Source organism: Lagenorhynchus albirostris, chromosome 12, assembly GCF_949774975.1.
Source record: "Lagenorhynchus albirostris chromosome 12, mLagAlb1.1, whole genome shotgun sequence".
NCBI lineage: Eukaryota > Metazoa > Chordata > Mammalia > Artiodactyla > Delphinidae > Lagenorhynchus > Lagenorhynchus albirostris.
The window spans coordinates 47,567,223-47,584,060 of NC_083106.1; the positions used below are offsets into that span (position 1 = coordinate 47,567,223).

General features: G+C 35.3%; 1 protein-coding gene across 1 annotated transcript in view; it reads left to right on the plus strand.

Moving 5' to 3' along the window:
* The window catches only part of REV3L (REV3 like, DNA directed polymerase zeta catalytic subunit), a 186,131-nt gene that overhangs the window by 103,886 nt on the left and 65,407 nt on the right, over positions 1 to 16,838 (plus strand). The window contains exons 13-16 of the mRNA XM_060168321.1: positions 490 to 4,657; positions 7,972 to 8,885; positions 10,695 to 10,774; positions 12,102 to 12,227. Coding sequence (XP_060024304.1) covers positions 490 to 4,657; positions 7,972 to 8,885; positions 10,695 to 10,774; positions 12,102 to 12,227 — 5,288 coding nt within the window. The remainder of the gene's footprint in view (positions 1 to 489; positions 4,658 to 7,971; positions 8,886 to 10,694; positions 10,775 to 12,101; positions 12,228 to 16,838) is intronic.

The following is a 16,838-nucleotide window of genomic DNA, read 5'->3' on the forward strand; positions in this document are numbered from 1 at the left end:
AGAGAATGTAGATATATGATTTTTTCTCATTTCTAAGAGTATAGCGTTTATTAATCACTGATTTAGAGCTTTATAAACTTTAATCAGTTTATTGTCATAACATTTAAGTAGCATAGGAAACTATAAGAAATATGCTCAGCTTATTTGAAGTGATAATGCAAAGACATGTTACTTTATGGAAAATTTTGAAGGTGACAGTATTTTTCCCCTTATTCTCCCAAAAGCCATGAATATTGATATCATCTATTTCTGATCAAAGAAATATGTGTTTAAAATAATGACTACTAATCAAATGTAACTGACTCTTGATTTTTTAGATTATGGTATTATCCTAATGATAGGAATGACCTTTTTGTTGAGATAACTGTTTTAAACATACGAATTTAATTTCATATAATTTCTTTCATGGTGATAGTATCATGGTATGGGAAAATATTTAAAAAATTAAAAGGGTGGAAGTGAAGTAAATTCTTTTTTCCCCCATTTCAGACAATCCACTGAACAATGAAAATTCTAGAACCCACTCTTCTGTGATTGCAACAAGCAAGCTATCAGTAAAACCTTCCATCTTTCACAAAGATGCTGCTACATTAGAACCCCCATCTTCCGCTAAGATTACCTTTCAGTGTAAACACACAAGTGCCCTTTCTTCCCATGTTTTGAACAAGGAAGACTTAATTGAAGACCTTTCACAGCCAAACAACCTAGAGAAAAGTCTAGATCATTCAGTTGCTTCTTTTGCAAATGAAAGCACTTACTCTATGAAATACCCTGGGTCTTTAAGCAGTACTGTCCATTCAGAAAACTCTCATAAAGAGAGTAGTAAGAAAGATGTCCTCCCAGTATCTTCCTGTGAAAGTAGTATTTTTGATTATGAAGAAGATATTCCATCTGTCACAAGACAAGTACCAAGTAGAAAGTATACAAACATTAGAAAAATTGATAAGGATGCCCCTTTTATACATATGAACCGTCACACTAACGAAAATACGTTGGGCAAAAATTCTTTCAACTTTTCTGACTTAAATCATTCAAAAAGTAAATTATCCTCTGAAGGAAATGAAAAAGGAAACAGTACAGCTCTGAATAGTTTATTCCCTTCGTCACTGACTGAAAATTGTGAATTGCTATCATGCTCAGGGGAGAATAGAACTATGGTGCATTCTCTTGATAGCATTGCTGATGAAAGTGGACTAAATAAACTTAAAATTAGATACGAAGAATTTCAAGAACATAAACCAGAAAAACCAAGCCTCAGCCAGCAAGCAGCACATTATATGTTTTTTCCCAGTGTTGTTCTTTCTAATTGTCTCAGTAGGCCACAAAAACTCTCTCCTGTCACATATAAACTACATCCTAGCAATAAACAGTCCCGGTTAAAAATGAATAAAAAGAAGCTTGTAAGTCATCGAGAGAATTCTGCCGGAACTACTGAGACTGGATCCTCAAAAGATAATTGTATACAAAATAATCCTTGTAATAGTAATTCTGAGAAGGATAACGTATTGGCCAGTGATTTAATTAAGGCCAGCCATGGAGCTTTTGAAAATAAAACATCTACAGACAGTTTTGTAGACTGTCACTTTGGAGAAGGAGCCTTAGAAACTGAGCAGTCCTTTGGATTGTATGGAAATAAATACACACTTAGAGCCAAACGCAAGGTAAATTATGAGAATGAAGATAGTGAGTCAAGTTTTATAACACACAACTCAAAAATTAGCCTACCTCATCCCATGGAAATTGGTGAAAGTTTAGATGGAACTCTCAAATCTCGAAAACGCAGAAAAATGTCTAAAAAGCTGCCCCCTGTCATCATAAAGTATATTATCATTAATAGATTTAGAGGAAGGAAAAATATGCTTGTAAAGCTAGGAAAAATAGACTCTAAAGAAAAACAAGTAATATTAACAGAAGAAAAAATGGAACTGTATAAAAAGCTTGCACCTTTGAAGGATTTTTGGCCAAAAGTTCCTGACTCCCCTGCAACCAAATATCCTATTTATCCACTAACACCAAAGAAAAGTCACAGAAGAAAATCAAAACATAAGTCTGCTAAGAAAAAAACTGGTAAGCAACAAAGGACAAACAGTGAAAATATTAAAAGAACTTTGTCTTTCAGGAAAAAACGGTCACATGCTATTCTTTCTCCTCCCTCACCATCTTATAATGCTGAAACCGAAGACTGTGACTTAAATTATAGTGATGTTATGTCTAAACTAGGTTTTCTTTCTGAGAGAAGCACAAGTCCCATAAACTCTTCTCCACCTCGCTGCTGGTCTCCCACAGATCCAAGAGCTGAAGAAATTATGGCTGCTGCCAATAAAGAAGCAATGCTTTTTAAGGGTCCTAATGCATATAATAGCAAGACTGTTAATTCCCGTATAGGAAAAAATAGTCGAGCAAGAACGCAGGTTAAGAAATCAAAAACAAAGCTTGTTAATCCCTCTGTAGTTACTAAGAAAAGGAACAAACGAAATCAGACAAATAAACTAGTAGATGATGGAAAAAAGAAACCAAAAGCAAAACAGAAACAAAAAGTAAATGAGAAAACTACACCAAGAAAGCACATAACACTAAAAGATGAAAAACTAACATCTCAAGCTGGTGCTGAAGTTAAGTTTGTGCTGAAACATCAGAATGTGTCTGAGGCCTCAAATAGTTCTGGAGGCTCTCAACTACTTTTTAAACAGAAAGATGTGTCACTAATGGGCTCTGCTATAGATCATCCCCTTTCTGCTCCTCTCCCCACTGGAATTCATGCACAACAGAATTTATCTGGCTGCTTTTCTTCTTTCCTAGAAAGCAAGAAGCCTGTAGATTTGCAAGCATTCCCCAGTCCACAAGATGATTTGCATTCATCAGTTGTTTGTAGTTCTTTGGGACCTGGAATCTCAAAAATTAATGTTCAGCGGTCTCATAATCAAAATGCTATGTTTACTCTAAAAGAATCAACCTTGATTCAAAAAAATGTATTTGACCTTTCAAACCATTTGTCTCAGGTAGCACAGAATACACAGATGTCTTCTGGTATCATGTCTCCAAAGATAGAAGAGAATGCAAATGTACAAAAAAACTATTTGTCATCTCTTGGAAAGTTAAACGACTATCGTAATTCCGTAGAATCAAAGCCAGACCAGACGTATGCCCCTAATTTTTTGCATTGCAAAGACAGTCAGCAGCAGATTGTGTGCATGGCAGAACAGTCAAAGCACAGTGAAATTTGTTCTCCAGGTAAAGCAGCTTCAGAGGAAAGTCAGATGCCTAATAATTGCTTTGTAACTTCCTTGAGAAGCCCAATCAAACAAATAACATGGGAGCAAAAACAAAGGGGCTTTATTTTAGATATGTCAAATTTTAAACCTGAAAGGGTAAAGCAAAGGTCATTGTCAGAAGCAATTTCACAAACCAAAGCACTTTCTCAGTGTAGAAATCGAAATATGTCAACACCTTCAACGTTTGGTGAAGGACAGTCTGGACTGGCAGTTCTAAAAGAATTGTTACAGAAAAGACAGCAGAAAGCACAGAATGCAAATAGTATGCAAGACCCATTATCTAATAAACAGCAACCAAACAAAAATATCTCTCATTCCCTTGAGCATAACAAATCAATTAAACGAACACGATCAGTAACATCTCCAAGAAAACCTCGAACTCCCAGAAGTACAAAACCTAAAGAAAAAATTCCCAAACTTCTTAAAGTAGACTCTCTAAATTTACCAGCCTCTGGCCAGTTGGATAACTCCCTATCGGATGATAGTCCCATCTTTTTTTCAGATCCAGGATTTGAAAGTTGTTATTCACTTGAAGATAGCTTGTCTCCTGAACATAATTATAATTTTGATATTAATACAATAGGTCAAACTGGATTTTGTAGCTTTTATTCTGGAAGTCAGTTTGTCCCAGCTGATCAGAATTTGCCTCAAAAGTTCCTGAGTGATGCAGTTCAGGATCTTTTCCCAGGACAAACTGTAGAAAAAACTGAATTTTTAAGTCATGATAACCAGAAGTGTGATGAAGACAAACATCATGCCTCAGACTCAACCTCATGGATTAGATCTGGTACTCTAAGTCCTGAATTATTTGAGAAATCATCCATAGATAGCAATGAGAATCATCGCCACAATCAGTGGAAAAATACCTTTCATCCTCTAACAACTCGGCCTAATTCAATAATGGAGTCTTTCTGTGTCCAGCAGTCAGAGGATTGTCTAAATGAAAAATCTAGATTGAATAGGAGTTCAGTAAGCAAAGAAGTGTTTCTTAGCCTCTCACAGCCAGGCAATTCAGACTGGATTCAAAGTCATACCAGAAAAGAAATGGGACAGTCTCTTGATGCAGTCAATACCTCTTTTACTACAATACTATCTTCCCCTGATGGTGAACTTGTAGATGCAGCCTCTGAAGATTTGGAATTGTATGTTTCAAGAAACAATGATATGTTGACACCAACTCCTGATAGTTCACCAAGGTCTACCAGCTCTCCCTCACAATCTAAAAATGGCAGTTTCACCCCTCGAACTGCTCACATTTTGAAACCACTTATGTCCCCACCAAGCAGGGAAGAAATTATGGCAACTTTGTTGGATCATGACCTTTCAGAAACTATTTACCAGGAACCATTTTGCAGTAATCCTTCTGATGTACCAGAAAAGCCCAGGTAATCAGAATTATTTTTTCCCCTTGGGTTGCTCTGAATAATTATAATGTATGTAACAACATTTGGTAGCTGACTGCTACTTTTTTGGCTGTGATATTGTATTTGTAAGTATATCATTGTGAAAACAATTTATAATTATGGACATATTAAGAAAATTCACTAACTAGCTGGACAGTTGCACCTAGAGAAATTTATTTAAGTTGATCAGTGTTGGTCTTGGATCTACTATTATGTTGCACTGCGTCAACATTAAGGATTAGAGGCTCACTATGACATGATGCCAAATTAAGAAGGATGTCATAATACTTAATACTTATAAAAGTATAATTATCATTTTAAAGATGGTATTTATTTCTAAAATGGTAAACTTTCATAATTTAAAAACTTCATTTTTAAAAAGTGTTTGAAAATAAGCATGCATATGTTTTAAATACTCCTATGATATATCTCTAAATGAAGATTATTTTAAGTTGTTTCTATTACATACCACTCTCTTTTCATGTTGCCAACATCTTCAATCATATTGTTACTATTGTTAGTTTGTATAGTTATTAGGGGTGCAATATGGATTTTGGTTCCCCTTATCTCTTCTTTCAAGAATCTTTTCAGAGAAGTGGTAAACAGAGACACACACACACACACACACACACACACACACACACACACACGTGCACACACACACACACACACACACACACACACACACAGCCAATAGCAAAATCTGAAGGAATCACAGCACTGGCCTATTTGTAAACCAGTAGTTAAGTAGGTATCCTGTCCTGCCTGCTTCATCAAGATATAGAACATATCTGATAAGAGCTCAGTTGGGGAACATGGCTTAATCCAGGAAGTTTAAGTGATGGCTTTTGGTCCTGCCCCCGTTTCTTTGATCCCTTTTCCTAATCAGTTGCAGAGAGAGGCAGTTCATTTCAGACATCCAGTCAGAAGCAGAGAAGAATGGCTAGGACTGCTGAGGCAGACCCTGCTTAGTCTAAATGATGGAAAGAGATATGAAGTGCCAACTAAGGCAAGAGGCCACCCTGCATGTATGCACTGACCTTGAGCACCACCATGCTCCTGACCCTAGTGAAAGAGACAGTGAGTGCTGGGCTTTTTACCCGAAGATTGGCAGTAATTTCTGCAGGAGTCCATTTAAGAAAGGGGTGAGAAAAAGTCATCAGAAATATAGAGTAGAAGAAGTTCCCTCCTCTGAGGACTTGAAGTAAAGGGCAGAAAATACCTCCCCCTACCTTACCCCCATACTTCCTAAAACATAGTTTTGCTGTTCTGTTTTGCCCAGTACCCACATGTGGCCTTTTAACATGAATGGAACTCTTTCTTTTTATTTCACTGCCAGAATATATGAATATATAATCCTTAGACATTAGTTTCCATTATTTTGGAGGCTTTGACTTTACCAGTAGTGATTATGGTATATTTTTTCATTGATCTATATTTTCTTCTCAGCCTTACACATCTTTTTAATTCCCAGTTAATTTATCATGTGCTAGTCATTTACTCTGTGTTGCTATTAGTTGTTGTCCAACTTTGACACTTGTTCTGCAGCTGAAATAAAAGGAGGATAGTCATGATATTTGAAAAACAATCTTTTTTTAAATTAAAAACTGTGTATTCACTGTAGAAAATTTAGGAAGTATAAAAGAAGAAATGAAAATTACACCATTTCTCTACCTAGTAACAGCCACTATTAATATTTTAATGTGTTTTCTTACTTTTTTAAAGTATAGCTTTTATTTTGTTTTATGAAATGTTCTTACTGTAGTCACAATATTGCATTGAAATTGATTCACTTACCATTATAATGTAAACATTTTCTAAATTTGAGTCTGTTGAAGCATCATTTTAATGGCTGCATAATACTCTATCATGTGATTATTACTGGACAGAAAGGTTGCTCTCTGTTTTGCTACTATACATAATTATGTGATTAGTATCTTCTTCATAAAGCATTTCTTCTATTTTGGAATTTTTACTTACAGCTCTTGAAGTAGGATTACTGAAAAATTTAAGGCTCTTCATATAAATTACAACATGAGCTGTAGCAATTAGCATGCTGCTGACAGTATTCAAGAAAGCTGAACCTACCACACCTCAGCAATTTTTGCTATTTTTTACTTCATTATGATCTCTGTATTAATATTAGAATTGGTTATAGTCACATGACATGTGTACTCATTTCCTTCAATAGCAATAATCCTGCTTCTAATTTTTCATAAAGCTGCAAGGTGGGTGTTGGGAAGGTGTTAGATCCTGATTATGGAGTTAAATAGTAGGGGCCAAAATCTTTCCATGTAAAGGGGAAAAGGAAATGTAACTCTGGTGCTGCTCCTTCAGCTTCAATCAGAAAACAAGAATTCAGTTCATTGAGTTTTATCTAGAGAATGACCTGGTCATTTGGGAAATCATGCCCTATGAGAAGTAACTGAAGAAACTAAGAACTATCTTCATATCCATGAAAGAGATACCATGAAGAAGAAAAAGTAGAGTTATTTTATGTTGCTGCAGAAGGCAGAAATAGTACCAATGGATATGTTAGAGAAGGAGAGAGGTTTAGCTTAATATTTATAATAACTATTGGAAACTAAACCATGTTACCTTTTAATTAGTGATTCCTCACATACACATACATTAGTAGCACTTAAAATTATGTGGGCTCTGCCAACTCCTAAGTTCTTATGTTAGTATTAAACCTTGTCATGTAAAGGGAAGAAAGAATTATGGTAGTTTACCTCAACTGTATATAATTTTTTGTAATATTTAAGGGAATTTGATAGGGTACAAAGATTTGTTTGAACTGACTGGCTTTGCTGAACTACTATGTACAGAGAGTAGAGAATGTAGAAAGAGGCTATAGATAAAATCCAGGGATATAGTCTCAGATGGTAAACTCTTCCACTGTTTTTATCCTAATGTGGTGACAGTGGAAAATTATTTAAGATCAGTAGAGGAAAGGAATCTGATGAGCTTGTACCATCTCCTTGAAGAAAAGAAGGCTTCATTGGACACTTCAGACAAAAACAAATACCTTCTTTCCCCGGTATTGATGATACCTTCCGAAGGAAGTTAATTTAGTAGTCATATACCTGTGAGGAAAAGCATATTGAGACTAAAGATAGAGTGTACCTGCATAAAATGTGTGTGTTGGAGGGGATGGGTAGGGTGTGGAAAGGGAAGAAAGGTGGCATTTTTAAGACTCCAAAAGGAACTTTTAAAAATATCTAGGTTAAGGAGCTAAATATTTTGGTAATTGCTCTTTGAGGCAAAACAGTTGTTCTAAAATATATTGTTTATAGGGAGATCGGTGGACGGCTTCTCATGGTAGAAACACGACTTCCAAATGATCTGGCTGAGTTTGAGGGAGACTTTTCCTTGGAAGGACTTCGTCTATGGAAAACAGCATTCTCAGCAATGACTCAAAATCCAAGACCTGGGTCACCCCCTCACAATGGCCAACCAATTGTCAATAAAGGGTCAAGTAATAGCCATAAAATGGTTGAAGATAAAAAAATTGTGATTATGCCTTGCAAATGTGCCCCAAGTCGACAGCTGGTTCAAGTATGGCTTCAAGCCAAAGAAGAATATGAACGTTCCAAGAAACTGTCTAAAAAGGAGCTAACTGGAGTTGTAAAATCTGATGACAACTTCAGCTCCTCAGTTAATCCAGATGACAAACCTGTAGTGCCTCCAAAAATGGATACAACTGCACATGTACTCCCCACTACAGCACATACCAAGGAAGATGTTGATAATTCTCAGATTGCTATACAAGCACCAACCACAGAATGCAGTCGAACTGCAAGTGAAAGTCAGACGCTGCCACCAGTTGCTTCTGCAGATGATGCTGAGAAAGAAGAGGATGATGATGATGACTATTGTGTTGGTTATAGCTCCCCTGATTCTCCAGTGATTCCCCCTTGGCAAGAAGCAACATCACCAGATTCCAAAACATTAAATGGAGGTGACAGACCCTCATCACTAGTAGAGGACCTACATTCTCTGACTATTGAGAACTTCTTAAAGCCTGTAAAAGATGGTATACAGAAAAGCCCCTGCAGTGAGCCTCAGGAACCTCTAGTGGTATCCCCAATTAATGTTAGGACAAGAACTGGGATATGTGAATCACTTTGCCTTCATAGTACACCAATCATACAGAGAAAACTTGCGGAAAGGCTTCCTGAGGCAACTGGCCTTAGCCCTTTGTCAACAGGTAAGTTTTACAAGTAACAGAAAGCCTCCATAAAGCTTTTCAATAGACTATGTAATGAAAATCAGATATTTTTAAATGAAATTTTAGCTCAGCTAATGAGAGATTATTGTTATTTTATCATGTCTTGGAAAGACATCATCACCTGGAAACTTTTTTATTTTTCTGCTGTGAAATATACTTACATCTACTTCCATCCTGTCTTCTTGCCTTCTCGGTAAAATATAGGAGCCCTCTCAGAAACCTTACCTTCTTCTCAACTTGATTTTTCCCATTGGCTTTGGTTTATACCCAAATCTCTCCCACCCTTTGAAATAGAAAAAAAAACAAACACCTGCCTTGACCTTACAGCTGCCGGCTTCTGGTCTTTTTTCTCTGCTTCTCTCCTTTAAAGCCAAATTTCTTAAAAGATTTCTCCAATTTGACAACTCTATTTCTTTACCTTCTACTCATTTCTCAACCCACTCCAAACTGGATTGTGCCCCCATCATCCCGCCAGTATGGCTTTTGTAAAGATTCTTTATAACCTTCAGGTAGCTAAAGCTAATGGATGTTTTTCAGTCTTCCTATCACATGCCCTCTAAGTAGCCATTGTCTTGCTGACCACACCTTCCTTCTTTGAGCTTCTTCTCCCCTTAGCTTTTCCCCTGCTCCTCTGTTTCTTCCTGCTTGCTTTCCTTTGAAGCTTATCTCACATTCTCAGTTATTATCTGAATATTGGAGTTTATTAAGGCTTAGCCTTAAGCTTTCTCTATGTTCTTTCCCTGTATGACCTAATTCCTGCCCACAGGATTACTATAGATAACACAAATTTAAATTTCCAGTTCAGAACCCTCTTTTAAGCTCCAGAACACTATATCCAGCTGCCTTTGGCATTTCTACTTGAATGCTCAAAGCCACCACAAGGTCAGTATTTTTTTAACTTAATTTGTGATCTCACTGCATTCATTCACCACCAACCACATAGCACACTTTATGCACACACATACATGCCCGCACATTGAAAACCATTGGTCCTCTTTCATTTTTCCTTATTTCAATGAATAGTACCACCATTTCTCTGTCACTGAGTTACACAGGTCAGAAACAAGAGATTTATTTATAATACTCACCTGATTGCCTCACTGCCCATCCTGTGGTTTCCACACTTCTTTGTTTCCTAAATTACCCAGATCTCTCTACCTCTGTCTCTGCCACTACGAAGCCCTCGTCTCTCACCTGGGCTTCTACCCTAGCTTTCTTATTCACCCTTAACCAGTCTCTAGGTTTTTTTGCTCAGTAATCAGGGAAAATCCACACTCTGTTCCTAGTTAATTCCTACTCTTTCTTATGATTTTAGCTCAAAAAAGCCTTCCTAATCTCCCTGGCTAAAAATTACCAATTATATTCCCCTTTGTTGTACTTACCCCAGTTATAATTTTATTTTTCTGTGTGTATTGATATTTGATGAATGTCTGATTTCCTCTCTAGACCCCACAAGGGTAGATACTGTCTTTTCCTCCTCATCATAAATACTTGATAAATCAGTGAATAAACGGATTAAGTGATTCCCTAGGATAATAACTTAGGTATAAAAATCAATAATTAAAATCTAAATGTTATTATTTAATACAAATTTTAAAAGTTAGTGTGGGGAACCCAGGTTTGAATTAGTTTCATTTTTAAATTATGAGGTCTTTGTGAGGAATTTATAGGACAGTACTCATGAACGGTACCTAAGAGTTTGGAAAAACAACAAGAAAACAAACAAAAAAACCCCACAGAAGCAGGCAATTTTGATATGCATGTTAAATATAAAATTTCTTTCTACAGAACCCAAAACCCAGAAATTGAGTCATAAGAAAGGAAGTAACACTGATGCTTTTAGAAGAGTACTCTTAACACAAGCAAAGGTAACTATGCTAAACATATTTAAAGATCAGTGGATAAGATCCATTCTTATTCTTAGATTTCAGTTAGATAATTGATAACTTTGTGTCTCACTTTTTTAATTTATTATATTTTTGCATCATTTTATTTACATATCTTTGAGACAACAAGAAATTGCCTAATTTTTTTAAAGTTTTTTTTGTTGTTGGGATCTAAAAGATTCTTATATGTAAATACAAATATTACAGAGAAAGTGAATATGATAGCCAAAATGTGGATTATGAGGATACAAATACATTAACTGATTACTGGCAAAATCAGAACAATCCAATGACAGCAGAGCTCAAGTAAGTGATTTTTGATCCCACCAAAAATATATCCTTTTTCTTGGTTTATTACTTTTTTCTCAAATATAACATTATTGATTTTTCAGTTCATTTTACTAAGTAGCAAAGGAAAGCAACATTATTTACTACTGAAACTCTGAAAAATCATAAGTGTCTTTATTCAAATACTAAAAATTGTGGTAATACTTAACCTAGAAATATATGGTTATGTGAAAAAAGTACACATTAGACATGTATCCTTAGAAATATATGATAGTGATCACTTCTGTATTGGTCACTTCTCATAAATATCATTAACTACATAAAATATATTTTAGTATTTTTATTTTGAGATTACAAATGCTTTTTAAAACTTTCATTTTTAAATCAGTATTATTGAATTACAAGTCATATATATTAAAAACAAGTACGAGTGTATTGTGAACATAAATCAACACTTTGGGGAAAATCGTTAATGGATGTGGAAATCAGAAAAAAATATTTTTTTAAAAAATAGATTCTATTCTTTCTAACCCCTTGAAAATTATTTATACTTTAGTTTATCTTTCAGATACATGTTGTATTAGGGTAAAATAAAAACCCACAATTTCAAATCTTCTTTAAACTTTAGCCAAACTAGTTGCAAATACATTGCTTGCTTGCTTGCTTGCTTGTCATACTTCCAAGAAAGGTCAAGATAAATGTCCTTGTGGTAAAATGTCAACTCTCTACAACACTATTATTTTCAATATTTTGGGTTTGTAAACTCAAAAATCAATTTATGGTTGGCTTACAGATTATATCAGATATTTCTACATATATATAGTTCTAGTATCTTGAATTACTAGCCTGAAAAAAATGCTAATAAAATACTTAAGTTTCTTCTTGGATGTAAAGAGATGATGCTAGTTTATCGTGTATTACTAAGTACATAAAGTATGTTGTCTAAGCAGAAATAAGTAATCAAAAAGAAAGGAAATAATTGCTCATTTATCTTTTTCTGGCTCTGTGTTTTTTTTAATAGAATCAATGTGCAGCAGTAAATACTCCAAAGAAAGACACTTCCCAGATTGATGGACCATCTTTAAACAATACTTATGGTTTCAAAGTCAGCATACAAAACTTACAGGAGGCAAAAGCTTTACATGAGGTAAAACGGTAACAGTAAGGACACATGCACTTTAACTCTTACATTTTATTCTATGGTACAAGTATAGAAATTTTTTATTGACAGAGGAATACATTGAATTCTATACCTGTTAATCTTTATTTCGTTCTTATTATCCTTTCTATTTTATATATTTATATAAAACAGAGAAACTTTAAAACTAGTCATCAGTTACTGAGACTGCTTTGTGGTTTCACAATTTTCACAAAGCTTATACCTGAAATTTTAAAAGAAGCTAAAATTAGAAAAGGTTTTTTAGCTATTGGAAACTCTGTATGTTACTCTGGGATTATATTATATCCCATCCCAAATGTGATGTCTACTTGTGTTTTCTATTTGGTTGGCTCAGTGGATTAGTGCTTGCTACATTTGTTCACATAATCTTTATAACCCAGTTACCTTCACAGCACAGACTGTATGCAAAGACTCAGAAGCTATCTTGTAAAAATGTACATTCTCACTGGAGAATATGTATGAATGGTTCACTGTAAATTTATGTGTATTAAAGAAAACACAACAGTAACATATGTGACTGGCAATGAGGTGAAAATTAGAATATATTTTATAGTTGTTTATACCTGTCCTGTCAGTATGGTAGCCACTAGCTATGTGGCTATTGAGAATTTTAAATTTGGCTTATACATCTAGGAATGGAATTTTAAATTTCGTTTAATTTTAACTAATTTGTTTCCATTAAAAATTTTGCAACCTCATTGAGATGTGCTATAAATGTAAAATGCATACTGCTTTCAAAGACTTAATAGGAAAATAGAATATAAAGTACCTTATCAGTAATTTTTTATATTGATTACATGTTGAAAGGGTAGTTTTTGATGTATTGGATTAAATGAAAATATTTTTAAATTAATTTAACCTATTTTTACCATTTTTTAATGTGACAACTAGAAAATTTTAAATTACGTATGTGACTTTCATGATATTTCTTTTGGTCAGTGCTGGTTTATACAGTCGTTTTATGTTTTTGCCCTTGTAGCAGAGAATTTGATTCTTTTGTTGGTTTTTTGGTCTCAAGTCAGTTCTGTCTTCTAAGAATTGGATGAATAGACTAAGAGGAAACTTTAAATATTGTCCTCATTTTTACCCTAAATTTGAACTAAGAATTGTACTTTTGAGAATTAGATTGGAACATAGTCTAACTCCCTAATTGTTTATTTGTACATTTTTTCATTCTACAGCATTCATTTAGTTCCTGTTTTATACCTGGCCTTGTACTCTCCCCTGAAGCCCAGATAAATTAAGTAACAAACTCAGGAATATTTATCTTATCAAGTACACACCCGAAATTCGAAATTTAAAATACTTTGTTAAAAAATATTTATTAAAGCAAATTTGATACACCTTAACAAAAAGACTTGTTACATTTGATTTTTCTGTTATTATTTGAAAAAAATATTTTTCTTCCAGTACTGTTATTTTATTCTACGTAAACCTGTTTCAGAATCCTGGGCCTTCTTGAAGTTAAAATCACTTCGGGGGTCCAGCAGGTTGCTCATAGCTTCCCATCACATGCTTCCTTCATCTCAAGGCACACTCCAAATAGCCACCTGGTGGTCAAATAGGGATTGAACCAAAAAAATATCTACTATACTCTATTCCGTTTTCTACAAAATTGTGCTCACAGCATTTTTTCCTGTTTCCCATTACCCTGGGCTAATCTCTCTCTCTCTCTTCTGCATATAAATACTCAATTCAGAAGAGAAAATTTGCAATTGTTGCCCTTTCTTTTTTTTTTCATCGTCTTTATTGGAGTATAATTGCTTTACAATGTTGTGTTAGTTTCTGTTGTATAAAAAAGTGAATCAGCTATATGCATATGTATATCCCCATATCCCCTCCCTCTTGCGTTTCCCTCCCACTCTCTTTATCCCACCCCTCTAGGTGGTTGCAAAGCAGAGCTAATCTCCCTGTGCTATGCAACTGCTTCCCACTAGCTATCTTTTACATTTCGTAGTGTATAGATGTCTTAGTTACTCTCTCACTTTGCCCCAGCTTACTTCCCCCTCCTTGTGTCCTGAAGTCCATTCTCTACATCTGTGTCTTGATTCTTGTCCTGCCCCTAGGTTCTTCAGAACCATTTTTTTTAAAAATTCCATATATATGTGTTAGCATACGGTATTTGTTTTTCTCTTTCTGACTTACTTCACTCTGTGTGACAGACTCTGGGTCCATCTACCTCATTACAAATAACTCAGTTTTGTTTCTTTTTATGGCTGAGTAATATTCCATTGTATATATGTGCCACATCTTCTTTATCCATTCATCTGTCAATGGACACTTAGGTTGCTTCCATGTCTTGGCTGTTGTAAATAGTGCTGCAGTGAACATTGTGGTACATGACTCTTTTTGAATTATGGTTTTCTCAGGGTATATGCCCAATAGTGGGATTGCTGGGTCATATGGTAGTTCTATTTTTAGGTTTTCTTTTAGTTGTTTTTTTTTGCGGTACACAGGCCTCTCACTGTTGTGGCCTCTCCCGTTGCGGAGCACAGGCTCCGGACGTGCAGGCTCAGCGGCCATGGCTCACGGGCCCAGCCACTCCGCAGCATGTGGGATCTTCCCGGACTGGGGCACAAACCCATGTCCCCTGCATCGGCAGGTGGACCCTCAACCACTGTACCACCAGGGAAGCCCTATTTTTAGTTTTTTCAGGAACCTCCATACTGTTCTCCATAGTGGTTGTATCAATTTACATTCCCACCAACAGTGCAAGAGGGTTCCCTTTTCTCCACACCCTGTCCAGCATTTATTGTTTGTAGAATTTTTGATGATGGCCATTCTGACCTGTGTGTGGTGATACCTCAATGTAGTTTTGATTTGCATTTCTCTAATGATTAGTGATATTGAGCATCTTTTCATGTGTTTGTTGGCAATCTGTATATCTTCTTTGGAGAAATGTCTATTTAGGTCTTCTGCCCATTTTTGGATTGGGTTGTTTGTTTCTTTGATATTGAGCTACATAAGCTGCTTGTATGCTTTGGAGATTAATCCTTTGTCAGTTGCTTCGTTTGCAAATATTTTCTCCCATTCTGAGGGTTGTCTTTTTTATGGTTTCCTTTGCTATGCAAAAGCTTTTAGTTTCATTAGGTCCCATTTGTTTATTTTTATTTCCATTTCTCTAGGAGGTGGGTCAAAAAGGATCTTGCTGTGATTTATGTCATAGAGTGTTCTGCCTGTTTTCCTCTAAGAGTTTTATAGTATCCTCTAAGAGTTTTATAGTATCTGGCCTTACATTTAGGTCTTTAATCCATTTTGAGTTTATTTTTGTGTATAGTGTTAGGAAGTGTTCTAATTTCATTCTTTTACATGTAGCTGTCCAGTTTTCCCAGCAGCACTTATTGAAGAGGATGTCTTTTCTCCATTGTATACTCTTGCCTCCTTTATCAAAGATAAGGTGATCATATGTGTGTGGGTTTATCTCTGGGCTTGCTATCCTGTTCCATTGATCTATATTTCTGTTTTTGTTCCAGTACTATACTGTCTTGATTACTGTAGCTTTGTAGTATAGTCTGAAGTCCAGGAGCCTGATTTCTCCAGGTCCGTTTTTCTTTCTCAAGATTGCTTTGGCTATTTGGGGTCTTTTGTGTTTCCATACAAATTGTGAAAGTTTTTGTTCTAGTTCTGTGAAAAATGCCAGTGGTAGTTTGATAGGGATTGCACTGAATCTGTAGATTGCTTTGGGTAGTAGAGTCATTTTCACAATGTTGATTCTTCCAATCCAGGAACACAGTGTATCTCTCCATCTGTTTGTATCATCTTTAATTTCTCTCATCATTGTCTTATAGTTTTCTGCATACAGGTCTTTTGTCTCCTTAGGTAAGTTTATTCCTAGGTATTTTTTTCTTTTTGTTGCAGTGGTAAATGGGAGTGTTTCCTTAATTTCTCTTTCAGATTTTTCATCATTAGTGTATAGGAATGCAAGAGATTTCTGTGCATTAATTTTGTATCCCGCTATTCTACCAAATTCATTGATTAGCTTTAGTAGTTTTCTGGTAGCATCTTTAGGATTCTCTATGTGTAGTATCATGTCATCTGCAAACAGTGACAGTTTTACTTCTTCTTTTCCAATTTGTATTCCTTTTATTTCTTTTTCTTCTCTGATTGCCCTGGCTACAACTTCCAAAACTATGTTGAATAATAGTCATGAGAGTGAGCAACCTTGCCTTGTTCTTGATCTTAGAGGAAATGGTTTCAGTTTTTCACCATTGAGAACGATGTTGGCTGTGGGTTTGTCATATATGGTCTTTATTATGTTGCAGTAGGTTCCCTCTACGCCTGCTTTCTGGAGAGTTTTTATCATAAACGGGTGTTGAATTTTGTCAGAAGCTTTTTCTGCATTGATTGAGATGGCCATATGGTTTTTCTCCTTCAGTTTGTTAATATGGTGTATCACATTGATTGATTTGCATATATTAAAGAATCCTTCATTCCTGGGATAAACCCCATTGATCATGGTGTATGATCCTTTTAATGTGCTGTTGGATTCTGTTTGCTAGTATTTTGTTGAGGATTTTTGCATCTTTGTTCATCAGAGATATTGTTGGCCTGTAGTTTTATTTTTCTGTGACATCTTTG